At 38.7% G+C, this 26,388-nt stretch overlaps 2 protein-coding genes across 4 annotated transcripts in view; both read left to right on the forward strand.

The window, feature by feature from the left end:
- Positions 1-751: 751 nt before the first annotated feature.
- LOC100540670 (solute carrier organic anion transporter family member 1C1) lies at positions 752-19,430 on the forward strand. 3 transcript variants are annotated; one of them, XM_010713605.2, is made up of 15 exons: positions 752-876; positions 4,215-4,369; positions 6,594-6,735; positions 6,822-6,954; positions 9,251-9,366; positions 10,150-10,296; positions 10,413-10,511; positions 11,128-11,373; positions 12,219-12,383; positions 12,937-13,132; positions 14,088-14,250; positions 15,029-15,213; positions 16,390-16,454; positions 18,332-18,449; positions 18,998-19,430. In XM_010713605.2, exons 2-15 carry the CDS (start codon positions 4,238-4,240, stop codon positions 19,212-19,214), a joined length of 2,124 nt encoding a protein of 707 aa, XP_010711907.1. In that variant the 5' UTR covers positions 752-876; positions 4,215-4,237; the 3' UTR covers positions 19,215-19,430. The 3 variants fall into 3 exon arrangements, with proteins under 3 accessions (XP_010711907.1, XP_019471563.1, XP_019471560.1); XM_019616018.1 differs by having other exon boundaries at positions 4,227-4,369; XM_019616015.1 differs by lacking the exon at positions 752-876 and adding an exon at positions 3,240-3,264.
- A 1,134-nt stretch (positions 19,431-20,564) lies between these two features.
- Positions 20,565-26,388, forward strand: part of LOC100538613 (solute carrier organic anion transporter family member 1C1-like) — a 16,458-nt gene continuing 10,634 nt past the window's right edge. The window contains exon 1 of the mRNA XM_031553027.1: positions 20,565-20,616. Coding sequence (XP_031408887.1) covers positions 20,565-20,616 — 52 coding nt within the window. The remainder of the gene's footprint in view (positions 20,617-26,388) is intronic.

Genomic DNA, 26,388 nt, shown 5'->3' on the forward strand with positions numbered 1-26,388 from the left:
CAAGTAAAAGCATGGGCGAGGTTATTGTCATGGCAGTGCAGAGTACAGAAGCTGCAAGGAATGGCACATTTTGGTGTAACGTCTAGGCAGACAGTAATCACTATTCACATGCTGTAAAGTGGACTTCTCTTTTAACTATAATTACTCTTGGGGATAAATTGCAATCCACAATAACAGCATGATCAAATAAAATACTTGTCAGGTACCCAGTTCAGGATTCCTTGAACTAGACCTGTAAGCAGGCAAAGGGCTGATCCAAAGTACACATAGCCCCAGTACACTTTCAGGTTGGCTTTGCCTGTGTTGTCAGTAGCACTGAAGATGTAAATTTGAACATTCTTCAAAACACTACTGTTTCTTCAACACCCAGTTTGTTCAATACACCTAATTCATGATATTTTCTCCTTCTGTATGTTCTTGGCTGTCTCTATCAGTCTTAGATGAATGAACATCAGCCATAGATTAGGAAAATAAAACATCTTATTCAAATACATTTTAGCTATTAATAATCAGGAACACCTTCGAAGTCAGGATACCCCATTTTTAAACATCAGGGAGGCGTGAATGACTTGAATTTATAAACTGAATAAGCTTGGGAAAGCAGGTATTTCACAAAAGGGTGCACAAATAGAACACACTTGCACATTTTCTTCCCAATTAATTTTTGACCACTGTAGATAACATGTATTTTGGGACCTTTAGCAGAGGGCAGAACTGGGAGGAGACAAGATTAAAACTGCTTAAACCATAGTTTGTGCTGGTAGTTAATGATTCCTCTACCAAGTACCAACACAGCCTTGCTTAAGGAGAGAATATTCTTGCTTTTGAGCATTTGTGTGGTAGTATAACTTCTCTTGTTGTGGATACAGAATCTAGGTAGGAACTGCTTTAATATTCTTTTTGTTTGTCTTAACCTCAAAATTTCCTTTAGTGTTTGTAGCTAATGAACATTACCTGTGTGGTTCTGTCTCTGTTTCTTTTGAACAACTACATTGCTAATATTCATGTTGTAAATATTAACATTTTAGTGATTATGTTAGAATTTCTATGTGTCTTTCTGAAAAGTAAACATCATATATCATGAACAATGCAAGCAGCTTTAGGCCTGCGTGGCACTACGATGTTCATTTGTCGTATTTCCTTGACTTGAGAGGTGTTATGATGAAACCATAATGTTTTATGAATCAACAAGGTGACTGGATTAACACTGCAGCTATTGTAAATCAATACACTTCCATAAGCTATTTGATGAAGTCTTGATCGTATAATTTTTAGTATTGTTTGACTGATCTTTCCCTTCTGCAAATGCAAATGTCTCAAGCTAGTACTACAGCAGAATGGCTTGGGCAAGTGAAGTTTAATAGTTTTAGAGAAGTCATATAACTGAATGAATATATTTGATGCGGAAGGCTTCATACTTATCCTCTGCTTGTAACCAGCTCCTTTATTAATTAAAGATGGGGGGAAAAAAAGAGCACTAGGTAAATCTAGAACACGAACTTCGTCAATACTTGAAACTCTTAGACTCAACAGCTAATTTATGTTGATATCAATAACAAACTAACCTTTTACATATTTTTTTTTCTTATCTTCTTGTGGCATGGCATTTTCCCAGCCCTACTCTTTCCATGTAGGTCAAGGTCAACTGAGGACAGCAGGAGATGTTGCCAGCATCTCCAACTGCTGATCTTTGTACACAGCTCACTCTGACATCTCTCCAGCACAAACTGTACCATCTTTTTACTTCCTTCCCATGCTCCCACTCTTCTCCAGCAAAAGCAGCACCTTTTCCAGTAGTATCTTTGCAAAGTAGTGATGAGCCATTCTCCACTGACAGGAGCTGGTCATCTTTGTTCTTGCCTGAGAGACCTTCACTAGATCTCTAGAGGAACTAGTGACCATCACCGAGCTGTCTTCATACTTTTCTGTGTGCATCAGGCAGCTTTTGCAACCAGAAGCTGAATTTTACTTTATTTTTCTTTTCTTTATCATACTTGATCTTGCCTAATACTCTAACATTTACATGCGGTTGCCTTTTTTAATCTATTTACCTCTAAATTTTTAACCTTTCCTTTGATACTTACTGCTTTTACTTCAGTCTGTCCTCCATTCACATTCCTTCACAACCTCTTGCTGAAACATTTACCAGAATGGGCTGATGATGTCTGGATATACTCAGTTACATTTCTAGATATCTAGTTGCCTTTGTCTTTTCTCTATTTTATCTCATATTTCTACCCTCATGTTTCTCCATCTTCAGTCTTTCTGTCTTCGTATTCAGATTCTAAATTATGTTGCATCTTCAATCTCTCTAAAAAATCCGACTTCCATAGCCCTGTTACCATCAATGATTTTTTTCCAGCATCTTACTGTAGTCCTTTGTCTATCTTTATGAGAGAGAGAAGCTAATATCTTCACATTACACAGAAACAGCTACATTTCAGAGGACAAGGTGCTCATAAGTATTTCCCTACTCCTCAAGCACTAAGAATCTTATTTCACAGTCATTTCTGCTGGTAGTGTGCAGGCATGAGGAGACCCTTTCCTCTGCTTCTTGATCCTATCTTTCTGAGGAGCCAAGGAGCAGGATAAGTTTTGAGGTTTATTTGTGGACCTGTGTTTCTGACCCACACTTACAGCACAGCCACAGAAGCAGAGGTATTTGCATGAGTCAAGAGTGTGGGATGCAGTGGGAAAGGAAAGGTATTGTTTATGTCAGCATTAGTACCTAAGGATATGCTCATAAACTTAAGTGAAGAAAACTCTTTGTGTGTACTTGCTTTAAATTTCCTTACATCTTAACCCTGCTCCATTTAAATGGAAGGAAATATTCTTCATCATCAAGCGTGAGAAAAACACCTACCCTTTAAATGCTCTGGAAAGTTTTGCTCTGCTAGCAGACTGTAGCAGAGAAATTTGCAAATGCAGATGGACATTTTCCAGCACTGAAAAAGTTCATCCAACTTTTTTCAGCTCCATTCAACCATAGAAAACCTCTCTTCGTAGGAGTTTCCTTCCCTCTCTATCATTCTCACTCTTTTCTGAAATGAGGAGGGTACTGTGAAAGGTGAAATAAATCAGTCCCAGTCAGCTATAATTTGGGATCATTATTGCCAATACTCTTATCTCCTCTGAGTGTCAAAATCTGCGGAACGGAAGAAGGCTCTCTTTCAAGCAATTCCTTTTTTTCCACGAGACTCTTCAGTGTCATCTGGATCTTTCTTCAGAAATCTTTTCTGTTTGTGGTTGGAGATGCACAAACGGGCAAGTGCTTTCCTTCTTTAAATAAATTTTGCAAATAGATATGTAGAGCTCCCTTGTAGCATTTCACTGAAGCATTCTCCTTTTTATTTGCTTACATCTCTCAAATATTTAAAAAGAAAAGAAAGAAAGAGAGAAAGAAAAAAATGAGAAAAGAGAAAGGTGAAGTATGTAGTATTCATTGCAATAAAACCAAATTCAACTTAATTGTGGGACAAATCTTTCAACATTAAACAAAAAATAATAATTCACAGGAGAAAATAATTTGTCCTCTTTGAATACAAGATGTGCTCTTCCCAGTGGAACTGGTGCAGTTTTCCTGAATTCTTTATTTGCAAAGGATTTGAAGCATCAGTGAATATAGCTAGAACTCTGCAGACAGGGGACTAAGGACACCCTGTATAGTGTTGCAAGAAGAAAAAACATGCAAGCTCCCTAAACGAGGTCAGATAGATAAAGTAACTAATTCTTTGATACCAGGAATTGTTGCCAGCAAATTGGTGCAAAAGGGCTGGTTGAATGTCAGAGTTATTACACAAGACTTCCCAAAATGTTGATTGACTCTTAAGCAACGTGGCCCACAAGTGCAGAGCTTCCTTAGTGCTCCCCATGTTTTGGTACTGATGTCATATTGACCTCTCTGGTTTACTTTTTCTCTTACTCCTTTGCAGAAATAGTTATTTTAGTATTAAAAGTCACTCTAGGCATAGAAAACCCCCATGCTGGTGAAGGGTGTGTGAAGAAATATTTCATCTAAAAAAATATAAGATGTCCAAACAAAGTAATTCAGAATTTAAATACCTAAGCCATTAAACCAAAATATTTCCAATGGAAAATTCATTTTCATCATCTCAGTGCTTTCCCATGACTACAGTTTCATCAGAGATATTCTCAGACAACTCTATTTTGGCATGTTTGTTTTTATATCTGTTATCATTTTCTCTTGGGTTCAGATCACTCAGCAGAGAAGTCAACCATGACAGCAGAAACTGAATCCAGCAATATCGATGACTCAAGCCAGGAAGCAGAACCTTCCCAGCTTTTGGACAATGAAACAAGTGAAAATCTACCAGTCAAAAAGAAGGCCTCCTGTTGCACAGGCTTGAAGGTTTGGTGCTTACTAATATCACTACAAATTACCACTGTTGTATGTTAAGGAATGCTGTTCAAGATCTGACATTACAGAGTACATCCTTTTTCCCAGTATCGCTTCTGGATCTAAATACACACCAGGAGCACAGGAAAGGGTTGGATCTTATCTTTGTCCTAACAAAAATAAGTGCAGACCTAACATTCTTACTCTCAAGTTATTCACAGTTAGGTCCTCATTTTTGTTACTGAACAGAGGTAGCAGTCTCCAATGGAGGACATGAGGCATCCTAAAACTGATGGTTATTATACACTGATGTCTGGAACTTGCTGTCAACACTCATTTTTAGGGCCGAAATGGAGCGCACAGGAAGAATAGGTTGAACAGAGCTAGTGAACCAAAGAGAATTTTGCTTTCATGTTAAAGCCTTTAATATTTATTGCTTCTGGCTGAGGTGTAAATGCTACCTGGACAAGATTTCTTGTGATACCAATGTGTTTGGGTTTATACTTTGACTAGTTCTTCAGCCAGCTTTATCTCAGATTCAATTCCACAGACTCCGTGGAGCTAGAACACATTCATCTCTATAAAAAGTTCTGTAAAATGAAAGATTAATGGAAAAAAAATAGGCAGTTGCAAGCTTCTTATACATCAGGAGTGATTTGGACTGAGTATCAGGTGAAGTTTGTTATATTTTTTATTTTATCTGACTCAGAGATACCACCCATATACACCACAGATATAGAATCTGAGCACTCTGGAAGACTCACAGGACAAACTTCACTATTATATGCACAGGCAATGCTGCAAGCCTGTGGATCTATGTCTGTATGTTCCTGTGAATGACTTTATGGCAATTAGGCTTCAGTGAACACAGTCTTTTGGTGGTATAAAACAAACTGTTCTTCAACCTCTTCATCTTGTCAAATATTTTATGCTTACATGGGGACTGCACTTACAAACTTTTAATATGTAAGTCATTGTTTGTGTGTTCATGCCTATCAGCAGTTTGTGATTTCAGCCAAAACATCCAGGAGAGCACTGCTTTCAGTGCAAGGCAAAAAAGGTGATTCTTACAGACCTTTTTCTTTTTTTGCCAGGAGCTCAGGAGATCTAAAACATCAGGACAAAGTCTGTGCTTGTGATATTTTATCTTCATTCCTAGACCAAAAGAAAATAAATATACCTATTTTCAAACGTGTCATTGACTGCATTTCTTACATTAGACAGAACTGCAAAGTCTAAGCCTATATTTACTTTTGTTTATTTTACTTGTGTTGTATTGGAACTTTTACCCACTGAGCAGTAAGTCTATTTGTTTTTAGATTATGTTGAAATAGTTAGACAATCTTTAAACAAACTTAGTTTAACTTCTTATCAAATACATTTTTATTTGCAAAAGTCAAAATGTGTGTTAGTGGAAGCAACTATAAAATTAAAAAGAATGTCAAGCTTTTTGGTGTCAGATATATGATATACAAGTGACACAGACAAAAGGCACATATCTCATTATATTTTAGACAGTGATGAACAAATCAGACTGTACTATTTCCAGAGACGTCACAGAATCTTGTGCAAAGACTTTATTTTGGTGTCATGGCTACCTATATGTTTGAGTTAGAACCAGTTATGAACTGGCATAAAATAAGTGTCACGAGACCCAAACAGAAAACAATTGGAGCTGAGATTAATTGTAGGTGAGACTAGTTTCATTAAATCAGTCTTGATGAGGTATGCATATGCGACAAAATCTACATTTCTGCAACATCTAGAAATCTCATTATTTTTACTGCCCAACATGGGCCTCAGCTGTAACCATAGGATGTCAGCAAGGCAAGCAGTCCCCAGTTTTTTGACTGCCAAATTGAAATTCTACAGCCCTCGGGATTTCTGCTTTGGGCCACCTCTGGCTTACAACACAGGTCAGATCAGGCTTTCTGGTTTTAAGATGGCTGTTGCAACCTTGAACGTAAGTAAAGCAAGTGGGAGCTTTCAGTGCAACACCTAGCACCAGCCCTTTCCATCAGGGAAAAGCTGAGTGGTGAGCAAACATCAGTGATTACATCCTGGCACCACTCTCATAACCAGAGTACAGAAAATTCAAAAGCAGTGTTGTCAGTGTAATTTGAGTAACAAGCATACACCATGATGATTGCTCCACATAGTTTCAAAAATATTTTGATTTCTATGTGACATCTTCCCTTGCCCCTACCTCCAATTTTCTATCTCAATATTCCCTCAGGTGTTTCTTGCTGCTTTATCATTCAGCTACTTCAGTAAAGCTTTGTCTGGTACAATTATGAAAAGTTCCATCACACAAATTGAACGAAGATTTGACCTTCCATCCTCTACTGTTGGTTTCGTCGATGGAAGCTTCGAGATGGGTAATAATACTCCATAATATGCAGAAAACTATACAGAGAAATATGAGACAAGGCATCTAGTATTAATTTTGTTCATTATTTTCCAGGTAATTTGCTGGTGATCGCATTTGTAAGCTACTTTGGAGCTAAACTTCATAGGCCCAAAGTAATTGCTGCTGGATGCTTTACTATGGCTTTGGGAAGTGTTTTAACAGCAATGCCTCATTTCTTCATGGGATAGTAAGTACAGATTAGAGTAACATAGCATTGGACTTGAGGGAACTAGAGACTTGTATAAGATGGTGTATTTGTGAAACAGATTGTGCTCTCCTTACAGAAGCAGCTTTCAGCTTCAGAGCCAGCAGATGTCCTGATGCTCATAGAAATGTCCTGGCTCATTTTCTGTTCCAAATCACAGAATCACAGTCATAGGTGTTGCAAGGGATCTCTGGAGATCGTTTAGTCCAATCTCCAGCTCATCAGGAGATCCTTTTGAGTAGGTTGCACAGGAAGGTGTCCGGGCCGGTTCTCAATATCTCCAGAGAAAGAGAGTCCACAGCCTCTCTTGACAGCCTGTTTCAGTGCTCTGTCACCTTAAAGTTAAGAAGTCTTTCCTCATGTTCAGATGGAACCTTCTGTCTTCCTAGTTTGTGCCTTGTTCTGCCAGTCAGCACCAACAAAGAGCGTGGTCCCATCCTCTTCACACTGACTATTTAGTGTTGATAAGATTCCCTCTTAGTCTTCTCCAGTCTGAACAGTCTGAGGTTTCTCAGCCTTTCCTCAGAAGAAAGAAGCTTCAGGCCCCTCATCATTTTTGTAGCCCTCCAGTGGACTCTCTCTAAAGGTTCCCTATCTTTTTTGAAATGAGTTTCCCAGAACTGGACGCAGTTCTCCTCACCTGGCCTCACCAGGGCAGAGTAGAGGTGGAGAATTATCTGCTTCGACGCTCTTTTTAATGCATCCCAGAATACCACTGGTCTTCTTGACCACAAGGATGCACTGCTGGCTCATGATTAACCTATTGTTGTGCAGGACACTCTTGTCAGAGCTCCTCTCCAGCAGGTCAGCCCCTAACCTGATGTGTGCTGTTATTCCTTCCAAGGTGTAAGGACCCTACACTTGTCCCCGTTGAACCTAACCAGGTTCCTCTTCACTCAGCTCTCCAGCCTGTCCAGATCTTCCTAAATGGCAACACAGCCTTCAGGTGTGTCAGCCACACTTCCCCACTCCATATCATCAGCAAACTTGCTGAGGGTGGGCTCTGAATCTTCATCCGGGTCACTGATGAAGATAACGAACAGGACCACACCCAGTACCAACCCCTGTGTAACATCGCTAATTACAGGCCTCCAACTAGATGCTGCACCACTGATCACAACTCTCTGAGCCCTGACTGTTGGCCAGTTCTCAGGCTACCTCACTGTGTGCATTAAGTTTGCCTAGAGAATCACTGACCAGATCCTCCTTGAACAAGGGGAAGTCTTCCTTTCACCAGACTCTCCTAATTCCAAAGTCTGGGATTTCTGAGGGGCAGCCTTACCAGTAAAGACTGATGCAAAGAAGGCAAGACATTCAGTAATTCCATCTTCTCAGTGTCTCCCATTATCAGAGCACCCATCTCATTCAGCATTGGGCCCACATTTTCCCTAGTCTTCCTTTTTCTTTTGATACAATTAAAGAAGTCCTTCCCGTATTCCCTGACCTCCCTCACCAGATTTAATTCCTAGCCTTCCTTGTTGCATCCTTGCATGTCCATGTTCACGTCTGCTAAGACTAATGTCTCTTCTCTAGGTTCAGAGGAACTTAAAGAATATATTTTTTTATGATGGTAGATCTTGCACTAGCATCAGACTTGTATTTTCCACTGCTTAATGCATCTAGCTCATCTGCACTGGGAAACTCATAAACTGTCTCATGGATCTCAGCCTGAATTTTTATGAGGAAACTATTCTGCACTTTTTCCTATGATGAACACTCTTTGTTTCAACCTGAAAAATAAGCCTTCCTAATCAAATAGAGCCAGCCTAGTTCCTAGAAGCAGACTGTGTGCTTTATTGTGTTGTTCCACAGAAGCTCATTGCACATGCTCCTCAGCAAGGCTCACATCTGCCTTCCTTGCTTCTTCTCTATCCTCACAGAAATGTTTATCCAAGATAGAAAGGGAGATTCAGACTCCAGAGATTGTTCTTTTTCTCCCTGGTAGTATGGTCAGTATAGGGATCTAACTTGGAGCAGACCCTAAATGTTGACAGCAGATATTCAGTCCTGCCTGAATTACTTTCAAAAGTAATTTCCAGCTTAAAATGTTAGATCTTCCAGATGAGCATTTCTAACTTTTATTTGCTATTCCCTTCTGATATTCCACATTTTTTAACTATACTTAAGTAAACTTTCTTCTTACTCCTTCAGTAGCATTTTGGATTGATACTTATACGAAAATACCTTTAGGGAAATAGCATTCAAGTGATTCCTGGCCTACTATACTAGCATTTCCATACTGAGCCTTGCTTCTAAAGCTACTGTTAAATGTTTTCAGTTATAAGTATGAAACAGCATCAGACACAAGATCTTCAGCCAACTCAACTCCAAGCATAAATCCCTGCTCTCCACATCAAGATTTGAATGAAACCTTTTTGGACACCTCCCAGTCTGGTAAGGAACTATACGTGTAAATATAAATACAGGAGTTAGTTTGGTTAAATGTGCAGTAAATCATTGTCCAGTGCAAGATGCGCAGTTAGGTTTCTAACTTCAATCTCTACCTTCCTGAGAACATTAGAAATACTTCAGTGCATTCAGTCTGGAGAAGAAACATCCAGCAAATACTAGGACCCAGGTCAGAATTTTCCTATGTTCACATTCCAATTTTCTATAAAATGACCCTAACTCTGAAGGAGATGCTGAGTCTGTTTGCAAAGAGATTTCTGCGGGGTTTCAGTTACTCAGGTTTGGAGGAAGAGATGGAAAGAGGGCAAGAGAAGTTGTACAGAATCAACTGTAAGTTGAGATTTCTATGATCTTACTTACTACATGGAATATAGATGTTATACGAGTTGCTTTGCATGGGTAACGGGTAGAGAGAGAGTCAAACTGTACACACTAACCATCTCAAACTTCTCATTTTATATTCCAGATAACATAGTAATGATAATATCAGTCTGCCTTTTTTTTTTCCACATGGACTTTTTTTTTCTGACGGGTGATACTTACCTGTACCTTTAGGAATCAAATACAGTGAAGGTGGAGGAATGTGATTTATAAAGATTGTTAAAAGATATAAGGAGGTTGACAACCTCTCACTGATCTTCTTTAAGGAGAATGCTGTTCAAACCTTAAATACTAACTTACAACCATGTGCTGAATTTCCTGTGATTTGTCACTATATCTCCCCTTAAAGTATTCTATAATGAAAATCTAACATCTCATTATCTACAGCCTGTGAGAAAGAACCATCATCATATACATGGATATATATCTTACTGGGAAACATGTTACGTGGAATTGGTGAGACTCCAATAACACCACTGGGCATCTCCTATCTTGACGATTTTGCTAAAGAAGAGAATGTTCCTGTATATGTAGGTAACGTCAACATAAAATAAACTGAGAGATTCTTAATATAAGAGGTTGATTATCCTCTGCAGGAGAAAACATTCACCCATTAAAATGTACTATCATCTGCTTCATTATATTTTCAGCATGTTTGCACACAATAGCCATGTTCGGCCCAATGTTTGGTTTCCTGCTGGGATCCTTGTGTGCCAGACTCTATGTGGATGTTGGATTTGTGGATTTAGGTAAGCAAAATAGGCAAAGTGAAAGAAAGTTAATACCTGTTGCTAACAGGTTCATCTACATACTTGCACAAGAGTATTTTAAATACTAATTGTATTAACTTAATTCTATTTAATTTACCTTAATTATATCATTTTTATTAATTGTATTTTATAGTTTGTTATAATTTTATTAAATTACTGGAAGCTTTTGGGGGTGAAGGCTGAATTAGACAAGGAACATTTTAGAACCTTCTAGGTTTTAAGGATTAAAATACGTGTTTAATCTTAGAATTTAGTAACAAGAATGCTCGGAGACTAAAGAATTTTAACTAAGTTAAGTTGCAATCTTAATGAGAAGATTCTGCTAGCACATTAGTTTTACAGTTTTTGTGGATCATAAAATCATAGACTGACTTGGGTTGGAAGGGATCTTAAAATTACATATTTCCAACTAGATGATCCCCCCCCACAGCAGAGGATATGAGTTTTGATTCCTTCACTGCATAAATGTTCTCTTATTTGGTGTTCATTGTTACTGCTGAAATTCAACCACTGTACAAATATAGTTATTTTAGCAAATTAAGTGTGGGAAGTTTCATCTTCTCAATTAACTCGGTTCTGTTTCATTTGATTATAGGAAAAATTGCTATCACTCCACAGGACTCTCGCTGGGTGGGTGCATGGTGGCTTGGTTTTTTAATAGGTGGAGTGATCAGTTTCCTAGCTGCTATTCCATTTTGCTTCCTGCCAAAGAGTCTGAAAAAGCCTCTGAAATCCAATAAGGACAAAACTTCACCTGGTCTCCTGGAAAATATGGGAGCCATGAGGAAGACACTTCCTCCTGCAAAATCTAAGCCAATAAAGTGGTCAACAATGCTGAAAGGCAAGTGTTTTGTGTGAGTCAGATAATTACGGAAAGCAAATGTACAGTAAAAATGTGGTACTTCTGCAGAATATTTTACCTCCCCTACACTTACATGAGTAAATGTACACTTCCATACAATTAAATGAGTAAATGAGTTAGCTATCCCCAGGAAAGGAGTTATCCAATAAATATTATGAGAGGTCAAAGAGCTTCTTCAAGACTGTGAGGCAATTATGATTACCTGTATGGCACCTACTTCAGAAATTCTGCAATAGAAATTGGAGTAGAGGAAACGTCGTTTCTGCATCAAGACATGAAGAAAATATCAGAAGTCTCCTTTTGCATTCTGGAAAACCAAATCATTTTTCTGGTTATCACAGAGCTTGTAAAGATTCTGAAGCTCATTGCTGCCTGAGGAAAACACAGCAGGCTTGAATTCTGATTGTGCAGACCTTACACGATGAAAAGGGAGGAAAGGTGAAGGGAAGAGATGCTTTCTATCACCAAAAATTCCTCCTAAGTTCAGATCCCAATGGAAGACGTGCTTCCCTACAAAGGCACCAGTCACATAGCCTTGAAACTTGTAAGCTGAAAGTAGTTTTTGCTTCATGGAGTCCCTTTGTCTTCACATGCACAGAACTCAGGCCTTAACCTGCAATTCACTCTTCTGTTAAGGTTCTCTCCCCCTATCTCAACATCTAGAGTTTTTCAATGGCCTGGTTTTGCTTTCAGGTACTCACTAGCAAAAGTACAATTTGCCCTTGGATAGTTAAAAGAAGGATTTTGCCCTAAATTTCATGGATTACTCACCTGTAATTATTTCATATAGCTTTAAAGCCAACTCGTTTATCTCTTTCTTTCAGATTTCTATACCTCTCTGAAAAAAATATTGAGCAATCGAATGTACATTACATTTTTGTGTTGCTCACTGTTACAGTTCAATAGCTTTATCGGTTTCTTGACTTACAAGCCAAAGTACATGGAACAGCAGTATGGACAATCTGCATCTAAATCTAACTTTCTAATAGGTGAGTTACTCTGCAATGACAATTTATTTTATAATGGTTGAACTGGAAGATGTTCTGGCATCTTTTTCTGGGACTGATCTTTCCTGAACTTCATTATATGAAAGCAGCATATAAGCTAGTTTTAGTGTCTATGGGGACAGAATAAATAATTATATCCTATTAGATTATTTATGTTTATGCTTAATTATGATTAAAATATTGCATTATGATACTTATATCATATAGTATTAATAGCATTATATTCTAGCAAGGGTACTCAAAATATGCAATTAATCGGGTCAGGGGAGTTTTAAATTCTCTAACATCTGATTGAGGGATACCTTGCTTGAAGAGAGGACAAATCACTGTCAGCTAGCTAGCTAGACATACAGTCTGTTTTGAAATGTAAGAACTTCAAAATAGTATATGCAACCCAAAGATTAGGCTGGGTGAAAAGCCACCTGGAGTCATACAACGTACCGTTGCCAGGGACATCAACTAAAGAATGGAGTTTGACTCTTGAACCCAGTGTGACTAACTGATTTTAACATTCCTCTTCAATAATCTCTTTCAGGATTGACAAGTTTACCACCTGTTGGAATTGGAATTTTCCTGGGAGGAATAATAATGAAAAAGTATAAAATGAGCATCATTGGAGCAACCAAGTTTGCATTTACCATGTCTTTTTTTGCCTATTCCTTCACTCTCTTGCACTTTGTTGTTGGCTGTGAGAACCAGGCGGTAGCAGGAATTACAGCATCATATGATGGGTGAGTATAAAATGAAGAGAAGGTTTTTCTCTACAGCAGCAATAGTTCAAATACTGTACGAGGACATGAGATCTAAAAGACAAGCATGCTTTTGCAATGCATAGAGGGAGCAAAAAATACCAAGTGTTGTTGTCATAGCTCTGTTGATCAGCAGAGGGCAGCTTGACAATGTGCAGCACTGGTAAAAGTTCAATCAGAATCACATTATCAAAATCACATCATTACTAATGCAGGAATTTCAGCTGCTGTGGGAGTGATACTTCTGTTTCACGCTGTGCCATCTCTACATCAGAAATAATTTTCTTGCAAAATTTATTCGGATCCAGTAAAAAGATGAAGAATTCGTATATTGTACATTGGTAGCACATCCCGCATGGATATGGAAAGACTGCAACACATCAGACTCTCAGCCTGCTCTTAAACAAAATGAAGCTTTAATGCCTAATGGAGACGTTCTCTCCTGTCAAGACAGAACAAATATTCAAAAGTTAGAAGCTATTATTAGTCCCTTGAGCAAAGATACCAGAACAGGAGCTGTGCATTAGGAGGTGGCTTTCTAAGGCACCCAGAAAAACACTTGCATTTGGATTGGTGTACGCTCTCAGAAGTCTAGATTCTACCAGTGCATTTTTGCCAACAGCTGAAGAAGTACCTGATAAGGCTCTAGGTACAGCTGACCTCTCAAACAGTTTCAGTTTTTTCTGTTCTGTATATGCCTGGGAGTTAAAATCAGTAGTAGCAAATTTTGTCCTAGCATTATTAATAATCTAGTGATCATTTTAATATCAGCATGAGTGAGATGAAATGTGAAGCAGAAAGATCAGTATTTTAGACGTTCAAATATTAAAATGTATGCCCTAGTCTTATGAGAACAAAGACACTGTCACACAGAAGGGACTACACTGTTCTCAGCACTGAATTAAAAGCTGTTCTTACTCTTGTCTCAACTCCTAAGCAAACCCATTCCATATCATGAAAATGCCATATTTTCTGACTGCAATTCTGGCTGCAAATGTGCCAACAATGTGTGGGATCCCGTGTGTGGAAGCAATGGGCTGACATACATTTCAGCATGTCTGGCTGGATGCACGATTTCAGAGGGAGATGGGAAGAACATGGTAAGAGCATGCTCAAGTTTCTGTAGCTTTTTACTAGCTTGCTTTACATTTAGCATCGGGGGTTTCAGTAGTATAATGTGTTTAATAGAAAACAAAGTTACTGGGGAACTGTCACTAAGGTATTTATGCCTTCTGGCTACAGAATTTTGTGGATTGAATGTAAGAGGGGGAAAATAACAGTTCAAAATATTTACATGCTTTCTGAAGTTTATTTTTGGTCTGCCTTTCCCCTTATATTAGCAGATTCTCTTGCCTTCAAGTCCTGATTAAAAGCTATTGCTTTTATGCTATCTGTACACCTGCTGCTGCTCTCAGGCAGTCTGCATAAGCTGCATCTTGACAAGCTGCTGCTTTTAGCTCTGAGGTAACTTTGGTGGATCAGCTGGTGGATCAGCTTTAGAAGAGGGGGACCTGGGATCCAGGTACTTTCCACAGAAAAAGCCATTGACAGGCAAAGACAAGTAGCAACAAAAGGGACACCCCCCAAACCTTGCTTTTCTCCTCTATCAGCCCTCCAGAGACACAAAGACAGATTCAGAAGTCCTGCAGATACTCCATACATCTTTCAAAAATTGATGTTGTGTCCAGTGCTAGGAGCATACTTAAATATCCCTTCCTTATCTGAATGCAGTTTGTAGTAAAGAAAAAAAGCTGCTGCCCATTGCCTCAAAGATAGGCAAACAAGAAAATAGTAAGGCTTCAGACTCTCCCTGTGTCTGAAGGCAGGATTCCTCATTGCCTGAGAAATGTCCTACCAAATCTGTATTGTGTCTTCCAGGTCTTCCATGACTGCAGCTGTCTTGAAGCCAGCAGTTCATGGTCAGGAAATAACTCTGTCACCTTGGGGCAATGTCCAAAAAGTGATGATTGTTCAACGATGTTCATTTATTATACAGTAATACAAGTCCTAAGTGGCTTTTGCTATGCACTGGGAGGCACTCCAGCATATTTGATTATGTACAAGTAAGTTAAAATGTGTAATGATGGCTCAGGCTTTACAGTGAGGTGATCAAAGTCATATCTAGTTTTTTTTCCCCACTTTTCTTTGAGAGAAGGCGACTCTCTTGCAGTATAATATGATTTATCTAATGTGTTTTGTCATTCTGCTTATATTTGCAGCTGTTAATAGCAAACCTTACTTGGCCACTGCCAATAAGTTGGTTCTAGTGTGTTGCTTCCAAATACTACATCATGTTTTTTCTTACAACTAGCTTTCCAGAACACATCCTCTTTCCCTGCTTGGATATTTTGTCCGTGTGGATTTAAAATAGCATGCATTTGTCAGGATTTCTGGATGTGGAGTCATCTGACATATTGGGCTCTTCAGATGTTAGGGTATTTAGAACCTCTGATGGTTCAGTTTGAGGCTCTGGTGCTCATGCCTGTTGAAGTATACCAGGTGCAGGCACACCAGGATGTGCTTCAGAACAAAGTATACAAATTAGAATATACTTTTCAGTAACCTAAAGAGAATTTTCAATCAGTGGCAAATTTAGTGGAAGTCCTAAGGGCATTATGTTGTCCTTAATGAGCACAGAAAACAAAAAGTGAATTCACCTCTGTGAGACATTTTTCTGAGGGCTGACCGTATTAATATTTGTAAGGAGATATTAGAGACTGGATATATAATAAAATCAGTGAACAGTCTGGATGTTTGAAATGTGGTTCGCCATGAGACAGATGGGCATTGGGTAGTTCACGATGTGCTGTCATTTGTGCATAAAAAGGTGCTGCCTTAATGCTGCTACTTGCAAAATTTTTGTCCTAGAACAATATGATATTTTCCATCAAGTGAGTAAGGTATTTCCCATCAGGTAAAGAACATGTATGCCAGGGAAACAAGGCAGTTTAGAAACCTATTTCATTAACACTAGTTTAGATCATGACTATGCCTTTAAAAATTCTTACTTAACTATACTTAGTGAATGGACTTCCCAGGAGATATGTGATAGAAAACAATAGATTAATTCCCCATTTTCATACCACTTTGTACCTTTTCAGCAGACATAGGAAGCACTCTCTTTCCGAAGCTTAGTTTTATGTCATTTTCTGAGTGTTTAGTTGGGTGAAATTAACAGCAATAGATATGTCTAAATACTTGATAGGCAAATCCTTCTTACTCATTCATCTCTCTTTCAGATGCGTTCAGCCAGAGTTGAAATCTCTTGCAGTTGGTCTGTACACTCTTGTTATGAGAATGCTAGGTAAGAGATGAGCTTCTGACTAACAAAAGTATCTGCTTGCTTGGCTTTAAATGACAAGGATGTAACAACCTACGTAAACCAGATGTATACTTGAAATACCTGAAAATTCTGAGTTGTTTCTGGAGGTCCAAAATACAGTGTAGAGTTCACAGAGAAGTCAGCTAATGCAATTTTGAAAAGATCTGACTTGCTGATTAAATGATATTTCACTTTGGAAGCCTGGGATTTCAAAATGGGCAGAGTTTTTGAGCAAAATTAAAATATTGTCTTGGAGTTCTGAATAATTCTGTAAAGTCTCAAACTTATCATTCACCCGATGGCTAACTGAGACACAGTGATGCAAGACCAAAAGGAAATGCTCTTCATTCAACACTAATACAACTCTGCTCATAGCAGATTGTTTTCTCCACATTGAAACTTTGCTTTCTTGGGATGATTAAATTTCATTTCCCTATAAGCACAAGACAATGCTCTTCTCTTTTTCCTTTTTTATTTGAGGTTGTTAATGAGACTGTTGATTAATGTGCCTAGATGGGCAAGAAAGCACCTCTGTGTTTTCTTTTATTCTCTTTATCGACACAATAGGAATAGCTTTTAATAAGTATACAGAAATGTGTGTGAAGAATCAAACTACATGGATTTGTTACAGTGCCTAAAAAATTGACAGCAACTTATAAATTTGGGCTGTAGTCTCTAGTCCTGATTGTGATGAGACCTTGGGGACAGCAAGGTGTACATACATTTTGTCCTTTTTTATTTTCCTTGTCATGCACTGTTCGGGCAGAATTTCTCCATCACTCAGGACTAGCAAAGCCAATAGGATTCTGGAAGCTTTTCTGGCCATGAGGAAAGAAAAACATCACAAGAAAAGAACCTCCCCCTTTCTATAAGTCTTTTTTTTCCTACTCGTTTGAGTGTGCTCCTTCTATTGTATGAAGGTGCAGAGCTGTAGTCACTGATTCATGAAAGCCAACACTTCTCTTCAGTGACTTGGAGATCAATTCTGGCATACTCCCCTCTTCATTCTCTAAGGAACATCCCCAAAACAGCATTTTTCCCATCATACCTTGGCCACAGCTTCATGATCATAATTTACAGGTCTTTATAGGCAACTCATTGAGTTCACACTGTCACAAGAAACCTAGGGTAAAACAGGTTAAAAACATACCTATTCCTATAAAATAATTTCCTATGTAAAAATGCAAGAAGCCCATGTAGAAGCAAAAGTAATGTGAAACATGGCCCTGTCCACACTGAAACCTGCAATACTCACTTTTGATTCAGCAAGGGTAAGATTCTGTCTTGTGTCTGCCATCTTTTCCAATAAAGCATAAGCTCATATCTGTCCAAGTCATGCCAGGATTGTTCTACACTCATAGACATTTTTGAAAAGCATATTCAGTACCTCTAGTCATGTATACCTGGTGCTGTCCCTTTAGATGGAAGGCACTATCAGATGCTATCTGACAGAGATGAAGAGAAGAGCCAGCACTGTTAATTTAAGCTGTATGTGGAAATCTGACCTCTGCATCTGTTCAGTGCTGCAGACAATCGGTCCAGCTCTCTTCTGTATCATCTTAGTGTGCACTGGATGCCATGCTCGAGAAACCATTATGATGGAAGAAGCAGCATGCATGCTACAAGCCTGGTCAAATCTCCACCATCAGACCACATTCCTTGAGGCTGACAAACCCTATGGCACAGAGAGAGTGTCCCAGCTTACAGTTATTCTGATAAAGGGAAGGTCCTCAAAGTCCAACTCACATACTGCAGCTATTGCAGAAAATGATTTGCTTCTAAGAAAATATAATGCTAACTTTTAAAAAATATGTCTTTTCCTGTGATATCTTGAGACATTTTTGCTTACTCCCTTGCAGCTGGGATCCCTGCACCAGTTTATTTTGGGGCACTGATTGACAAGACATGCTTGAAATGGGCAAGCACGAGATGTGGGCAGCGAGGGGCTTGTAGGCTATACGACTCCAATGCATTCAGGTAAGGCAAAGTATAGCACCAGAAGTCCCAAGCATTTTGTCTATACAGACCCTCCTTGATCTGTCATATGGTAAAATGTGAGGCCACTGATCAAACATAATGGTCTCAACTCAGATTTGGTCATCCCAGAATTCCTGAAATTGAGAAATTTTAAGATAAAATATTAAATTCTTGGCTCTTCAGTCAGTTTTTGCATTGTGCAAAAATTCTTTAATATAAATGACAGGAACTTTTTGAATGGAATATCTGTTCTAATATCCTTTGAGTCAATTTAAAAAACCAAGGGCTGCAAGATTTACCAGTGAGAGGGAAGGTACACGTCTACCTCTGTAACAACTTTCATAAGCAAATAAAAATCTTTAAATTCTTTAACAGATGATTATAGTTGTCAAAATGTCTACTCTGTGGTACCATTCACAAAGAGTGAGCTTTAGAATTGCCTTCCCCTGAGCTTCTATCTGATTTTTATACCTGTGTGAGCCTTGAAAGTCTTTAAAAGTTATTTTCTTTGACTTGAAAAAAAGACACTGTCTTTTATTCTCTGACAGATATGTCTACCTTGGTTTATCAGCTGTGTTGAGAGCTCCTTCCTACTTGCTTGCGATCCTTTTCTTTATATTGATAAAGAGAAACATTCAAAATAAGAACTCCAAGCTTGCAGAAAATGGAGGAAGAGAAGATGTTCCTATGAATAAAGAAGATAACTGCAAAAACAGTGAACATTTGGCAAGTTCTTCTGAGGCAGAAAAGGAATCGCATACTTAGAACGCCATCTGGAACAGCGTAATATGAATCAGGACAGCTTCTTTTAAAAACAACTTTAACAATGTCATGAATAACTAACTAATGGCTTAGAAAGTTCAGAAAGGCAAAGGAATAGTAAACCTATGGTCAACAAAAAGGAAATCTTACAGTCAGATATGACCTCACGTGTACTTGGCTACAAGTAACAGACTAAATAAATTACTTGAACCAAACCAAGTTCTCAAAAGGTAAAGAAAAGTCTCCCATGGTGTTCTCAGCAGAGCTAGTCAACAGTTTTTTAATGAGGTCAAAGATGAGTGCTGACAGAACAGCCAAATCCCAGAGTCACCAAACACGGGGATGATTCCATGCGTGGAGTGGTGCTGGAATGGCAAGCAGCAGTCTCACAACAGCATTCTGATTTCATCAAGTTCAGTTGGAATTCAAAAGAAAACAAGGCCCTTGAGCAAAATTCTTCCCCCTTATCTAAGTGAGTCATTGCAACCCTTTGCAACTGCAAAACTGACAACAGCAGTATTTTTCCAATAAGCATTTTTCTCTTAGGTCAGCAGAAAAAAATTATACCACAGAGTAAATAATTATTTTTTTAAATTCTCAGAAGTTGTAGCATTTTATTAAAAGCTTTTTTTTTTTTTAGTTAAGTGAGTATGAAACATAGGAACTATTTTGAATTTTGTAATTCTGTTGTTTTCTAAGCAAAATTCAACGCATGTTCGTGGCTTTATTGCTATGCAGCAATATGTCCAGCAGAGGACACTCAAACAATAACAGTACACCTCTGACTACTGCCCACGGTGTATCTGTCGTGTTCAGGCTTTAGCGTTTTGGGAGAAGTTCATCAACAGGTAGGCAAAACATTCAGCTGTATTCTCGTGCACCTTAAAACTTTTTCAGACCAGGACTTTAGCTCCTCTTTTCAAAGTCACTTTTGTATGTCTCTTGGTTTGAGTTCATTACATTTGCATCCGTCAGAGCTCGGCAATTGTTACTACTTCAAATAAAAAGATGTATACATGTGTACCATGTCACAGCAGTGATTCAATTCTCTGGGTGATACTTTAAAACAGACGCTTAATGTTCAGTGGGTTATGCTTAATATACATGTTAGCTAAAAAAGGCATATTGAGTGAAATGCTGAGCTGTTCTATGTTGTCTGTCATGTAGCAGCTAAAGGGAAAAGAAAGGGACTTTTGTTTATAAATTTCAGTGATACTTACTGGAGGCAATGATTCGCTGTCTAGCAGAACTGATGTGACTCTTTACTTGGTCAAATTGCATTTGCAGATGTTTAATGCATCCAGGTCACAAGAATGACTCACACCAAGTCACAAGAATGACTTGCGGACCCGGATGAGCAAACCACCTTATCCAGCTGTTGAAATTGGAAGTGAGTTTTGGCAAGGTAAATTAATAGAACTGCTTAGTTCTGCTTTTCTTTCAGCTGCTTTGTCCAGATAATAGTTTATTCACATGTCTTGGTGCATATATATTTTCCTGTGGTGACTATGGCCAGAGTTTTGGATGAGACACTTTTAATCCCAAATCTGAAACCTTTGAAAACATATTATATATGAAAAAGCACACCAATATAAATTGGGAACAAGAACTAATTTCAGATGGCAGATTATGAGAATTATGCACGAGTAATCAACAATGCCAGAATAAAGGGTTACGACCTGTAGCAGACTTAGGAAGCTGTTACTGCAGGCTGGTAGGGTTAAGAATGTGTCGATTGACTCACCTCTTTGGATGCATAAACAAAGGCTTGCACAAGATGATAATAAACTGCTTATTGTTAGGGTTTTCTTTCCCTTTCCTAGGGAAAAAAGCAAGAGATAAAAGCAAATCAGACACTTAATTTCTCCTTATGATAAAACTCTGTAATTTCTGTGCTCTGTACATTTTGTGTCCTGAGAGCCCTTGGTGCTTGAGAAGCACTTAATGTATCAGTGTAAAACATCCTTGAGCACTGTGAAAACACAAAGGATGCTATACAGGACAATGCATGCATGCAGTGAGTGATCAGTTGAATTAGGGTCACAAGCCTGACCAGCAGTGGACAACTGATGTGTTCTACTCACTTGCAGGATAAATGTCTCATACGCAGTTGGATCTCTCAAGGCATTCAAAAAGTGAATGTCAAATTCTTTGTTACATTCATCTGATATCTTACCTTTTTTCAAATGTACATGCTAGTGGTCAGTAACAGCATTAACTGATTTTCTTAGTGTACTCTCTCTTTCACACTTTCTGGAATTCCTTATTTTCACTCACTAAATAGCTGCAAGAATTTACATGCAAAATCTCCTTAATTTCCAATTATTCATACTATTTTTTTCTTATTGAAAACAGGTTTTGAATGAGCGTTCAATAGCTGATTCATTTATGAGTCACCATTAATTTCAGCCCACTACTCTTTTTTTAATCCTCATTTGAATATAGGGGATTTAAAATGTTATTTTCATTGACTTTAGGAATGCACTGAGTCGGTTGAGAAGAAGCATTATGGAGAGTAAGAAATGCTTTTGCCCTCCAGGTCTCATAATTGCCTTTATTCCAACTTTTGACTCCTCTTTAACTTTCACTTCTGGTCTAGAATGGATGCTGCATCGATGGCATCATCACTTTTCAGCTAGTTCTTTGGGCGGTCCAAATATTAGCAGGGCTAGGAGTGCTGCCATTGGGTGAACTGCCCTCTAGTAGGATCTCTCAGATATTTCAGGTAACTTCACCACTATTAAAATAATAACCTATTAGTAGCACTAAGTAATATTTCAGGTTTCCTTGTGAGGTCTGGACTTGAGCACAAACTGTATGACAATACATCATTAATATGTATTGCCCTTGTTCTACTCTGAGAGACCACGACTGCCTGCCTCTTCTGAGAAGGGCACTCCAGCAGTGGTGGAGCTGACTCATCCTGAGGCCCTGCTCTGAAAAGCCATACAGACACAACAAGCTCAAGCCATGACTCACAGCAATGGAAGGGAGTCCATAGGATGTGGGAAAGAGGAGCAACCATCTCAGCAGAAGCACCAGCAAAGCCACACTTCTAGGTGTGAGTCAGCAGACAACATAGTGGTTGGTGACCATTCTAGTTACTGGTGACCTTGCCCATGGCAGGGGGGTTGAAACCAGATAATCTTTGAGGTCTTTTTCAACCCAGGCCATTCTATCATTCTATGATTCTATGATTCTATGATTCTATGGTTCTATGGTTCTATGATTCTATGATTCTATGATTCTATGATTCTCTGATAGGGCCACCTCACACTCTGAGGTGCTCTCTCATACCAGAGAGCAATGACCCTGTGTAAGCAAGTTAAAGCAACAACCCAATTCTTCTATCAGGGACACTAACTGTGGGTCTCAGCCAATCAGGCCACAAGGAAAAAGCTCCCTCCCAAAGAGCTGCATATGACCCCTCCATAGGGAGCTCAATAACCATGCCAGAGGATCTACTGAGGCACCTGGAAGGGTACCCTTGGAGCATGCCTTCTGGCCTCATCTGAGGCTGCATTAATATTTCTCCTCTGGAAATGCATTCTGAACTATGGGAGTGGCAGAATTTGCTAATATGAAATACAAGCATGAGACAAAGTGTAATGCAAATTTAGTAGATACAAACATACAACATCAGCATCCCCTCGATGAGATTATAACATAATAAATATGCATTCAAATGAGACAAATTTGTTTACTGTTTTTGCACATAAGGAAGAGCACTTATTCATTTCAGCAACAGTGTCCAACTGAGAAACAGTTTCACTCTTTTGATGATTTCTTGTTGAGTTTAGAGAAGAAAATGTTCCATTTTTATTTAAATGCCCTTATAGTGTAATGCAGCTGAAGAGATGAATTATTTAGATATGATAGACAATGACTCAGAATGCCTCTGGTTTAAGATGCATATCTGTTACAATAGTTCTAGAAATACTTCTCAGATTGCACTATGTAAGGTTTTTTTTTTTTTTTTCTGACAAATCTCTAGGTTTCCTCTTAAATACATTTTGTCCATCTGTATTTTTTTATAACCATTTCTATAAGGCCTCACAACTTTATTCCATTGATCTTATGAAATCTGTTGAATCCTGGTAACCTTGATCACTTGAGACGTATCACCTCATTTTTCACTATATGTGATAATCACATTATGGCATGTTTAGAAGACCTAGGTTAAAAAAAACGTACTTCAGTCCCATCGGGCTATGTGATAGTGACACTCATAAAGCATGTATGGCCTAGGCCTAAGCCAGGGCTTTGCTTGGACCAGCCTTCTGGTGTCCAGCTGCTTCTCGTGGATGACTGCAGGCCTGTGCAGGCATCCCAGCTGAGAGGCCACAGCTGATGACTGGAATAGGCCGCCTGAGTTCCATTAAGTGACTGGGTTAGGGCAAGTGCTTGTTTTCCCTCTACTCTGTGATGACTGAAGCCGCTGTGTACAACAGGTGGGTTGGGCAGGAACACTCCCAGCAACAAGCATGGGTGGGTGGCTGTGTAGGAAGCTCTAACCATCAGCTTCAATTTCATGGGCTTTCCAGTATTACCCGTCTTTCTTTGTTCCACCTGTGATAGTGGAAATCCCCACAAGCAAGCAGCTTGTCCCAAGAAGGAGGAACAAGTCCCAGGAATTGACACAGGAATGTAAGTGCAGTGACATCAGAGGTCTCAGAGGAGATCAAATCCACTGCACGTGAATTTGAACCCACACAACAACACCAATGTGCTGCTCCTGATCATGTCATGGATGCAAAGCCTGGATTTTGCTTGTTCCTTAACAGAGTTCTGCGCACACAAGAGAGAAACCATGCTCTTATTTTCTAAACCAGACACACTGACACAGGGATTTTAGACCTAAGATGAGGATCACAGCCTCCTGTGGGGCTCTGCCAATGCATTAGACAAGACCCAGTCTCAAAGATCCAGCCGGACCACAATCTGGTCAAGGAAATGGACAAACACCTTTTAGGTTACACACAGCATATCTGTATATTTTCATTGTCTTTCATTTTTCCCGTATCCACCCACTCCCTACCTCATCTATGGCCATAAATAAAATAATCAATACTTTCTTTAAAAAATAACCTCTCTGTCCTTACAGACCAATCTAATACTGGGGCAGAGGGGTCTCCTGGAGGAGCCTGCTCAGCCTCAAAATTCAGATGTGTCTGTAACAATAAGGTTTTTTTGTTGTTTTTTTTTTTTTGGCTGACTTGAACTGTGAATTATACGCTAGTAGCATAGAATAAAGCTATGAATTAATTAAAGAGTAAGATATATATACATCACTGGAGAAAATAATGTGTGATTCAGACCTGTATTAACAGTTTCAGCTAGAAATAATTTTGACCATATTGCAAGCAAGAAGTTGGCAAAATGACAATATATTCCACAGTGAAAAACTTGTAGACTAAATCTAACATTACTGCTGTTTTTGTTAAAATATTTGAAATGCTTTAAATTTATTTTGACAGTTTGAAGTATTTTCTGTTTATTTTGTGACAGCTAGCACTCTAGTCCCAATTTATTTTTGTGCCATGGTAGACAAGCCTTCTTGAAAATGAGGATACAAAATCTATAGGAGGGTTTGCTCTTTGTAGGGTACGTGATCCTAATGCATACAGAAAAGTGTGAGTTTAGGGCTGCTGATCTGTTGTGGTTCTGGTGTTTTTATTTTTTGATGAACAACTTAAAAATATCATTACAAAAGGAGCCATAGGTCATTATGTCTGCTTGATTATGTATCTAAAAGTAAGGAAATGCCAAATAACAAATGCATTGGCTTCTTGGATAAGGCTCTATCTTCTGTAACTATTCTGACAGAAGGACTTTGATAATGCCAGTAAAGGTCTTTATGATAAACTCAAACAAGAGTTGAGTAAACTCTAGGCTCATGCCCTTAAACCTTCCACAGTCTGATAAAAATCCACCTGTTCAATTACCTCCTCATTGATTTCAGTAGAATTACTGTAATTGGCAGCCCACCTAGCTGTCTGTAATGGTCTATTAACTACCTGATTTGTTGTATCTACTCAAAAGCATATCTGTAGTGGCAAATTAAAATGCCTCTAGCACAGTTAAACACTTTATTTTACCATATAGTGTTTTCTCTTTCTCTTTGGAGAACACTAGGGAGATTTTTTCAGCAAGGAAGGTAACTTGTTCAGTCATCAGTTAGTCTTTGACAAAGCAATTTTCTGAGAAAAGGCATACATGGCACGAAAGCATATATGATCACACCTGAGAGCACTCAGCCGGGCCATGGACAGAGTTGCCAACCATTAGACAGTCTGCCCAGGATCCAGCTTGGCCTTGAATGCCCCCACAGATGGAGGTCCAGCCTTCCTCACTTTTGGGCTTGCTGTGGTATTAGTTTTTTGAAGGGGCCATTTGAGGATAAGGTCAGTGACATGAAACCCTGAGACCCAGGGCTCAGCTGACTGTGTTCCAGCAAAACTGACAAGTTTTGCTGCAGCATGGCTGTGTGACATTGTGAAGAAAAAAAAAACAACAAAAAAACACAAAACAACAATAACAAAAAAGCCACCTCTTGTCGAGCTTTGAAGAAGAACATGAGATTAACCTGTCTAGAATAAAAAATGGGAAAACACAATGAGAACTGTAACTGCTGACCAACCTATAGCTAGAGGATCAGGAGTTTAAGAAATGAGAAATAGTGATAAGAATAGGCATAAAAAACTAAGAACAATGGTGAAAATCAAAAGGTGACAATTTACAAAAATGAAGGACAATCCATTCCTTAGCATCACTACGTGATGGACAGCCAAGAGCAATTTGGCAGGGATACTCCAGCATCAGTAACAGAGCTTTTCACTCAAGTTTCTCAATAGAGTCGCAAGGACTTCTTCACTTCTTCACATACATCCTTGGAGTTGGGAGCATACTAAGCCAGAAGCTCATTTAATACTACCAGTGGTAGCATTTATGCTATTACTGATGGTTGGGATTGTTATGGAGAATGATGTTAAGTCTCATTTATCTAAAAAAGTCACAGCATCAGGTTGCAGCTGGGGTAAATATCTGGATATGAATCATTGGATCTGACCAGAATCTCATTTCTAGTCTGACATCAATTGTCAGTGCATGCTTTCCAAGACATTTCTTCCTGGCAAAATCAAGCAATAGGTGCAAAAAAGCTTTCATAATTTTTTTT

This window comes from Meleagris gallopavo, chromosome 1, assembly GCF_000146605.3.
Source record: "Meleagris gallopavo isolate NT-WF06-2002-E0010 breed Aviagen turkey brand Nicholas breeding stock chromosome 1, Turkey_5.1, whole genome shotgun sequence".
Taxonomy (NCBI): domain Eukaryota; kingdom Metazoa; phylum Chordata; class Aves; order Galliformes; family Phasianidae; genus Meleagris; species Meleagris gallopavo.

What these genes read in the sequence shown, in the direction of transcription:
- LOC100540670 (XM_010713605.2), top strand. Translation starts at nt 4,238, where the DNA reads ATGACAGCAGAAACTGAATCCAGCAATATCGATGACTCAAGCCAGGAA. An exon ending in CCTGTTGCACAGGCTTGAAG is followed by an intron (nt 4,370 to 6,593) that starts GTTTGGTGCTTA and finishes ATATTCCCTCAG; the next exon opens with GTGTTTCTTGCTGCTTTATC. An exon ending in AGGGAGATGGGAAGAACATG is followed by an intron (nt 14,251 to 15,028) that starts GTAAGAGCATGC and finishes TGTGTCTTCCAG; the next exon opens with GTCTTCCATGACTGCAGCTG.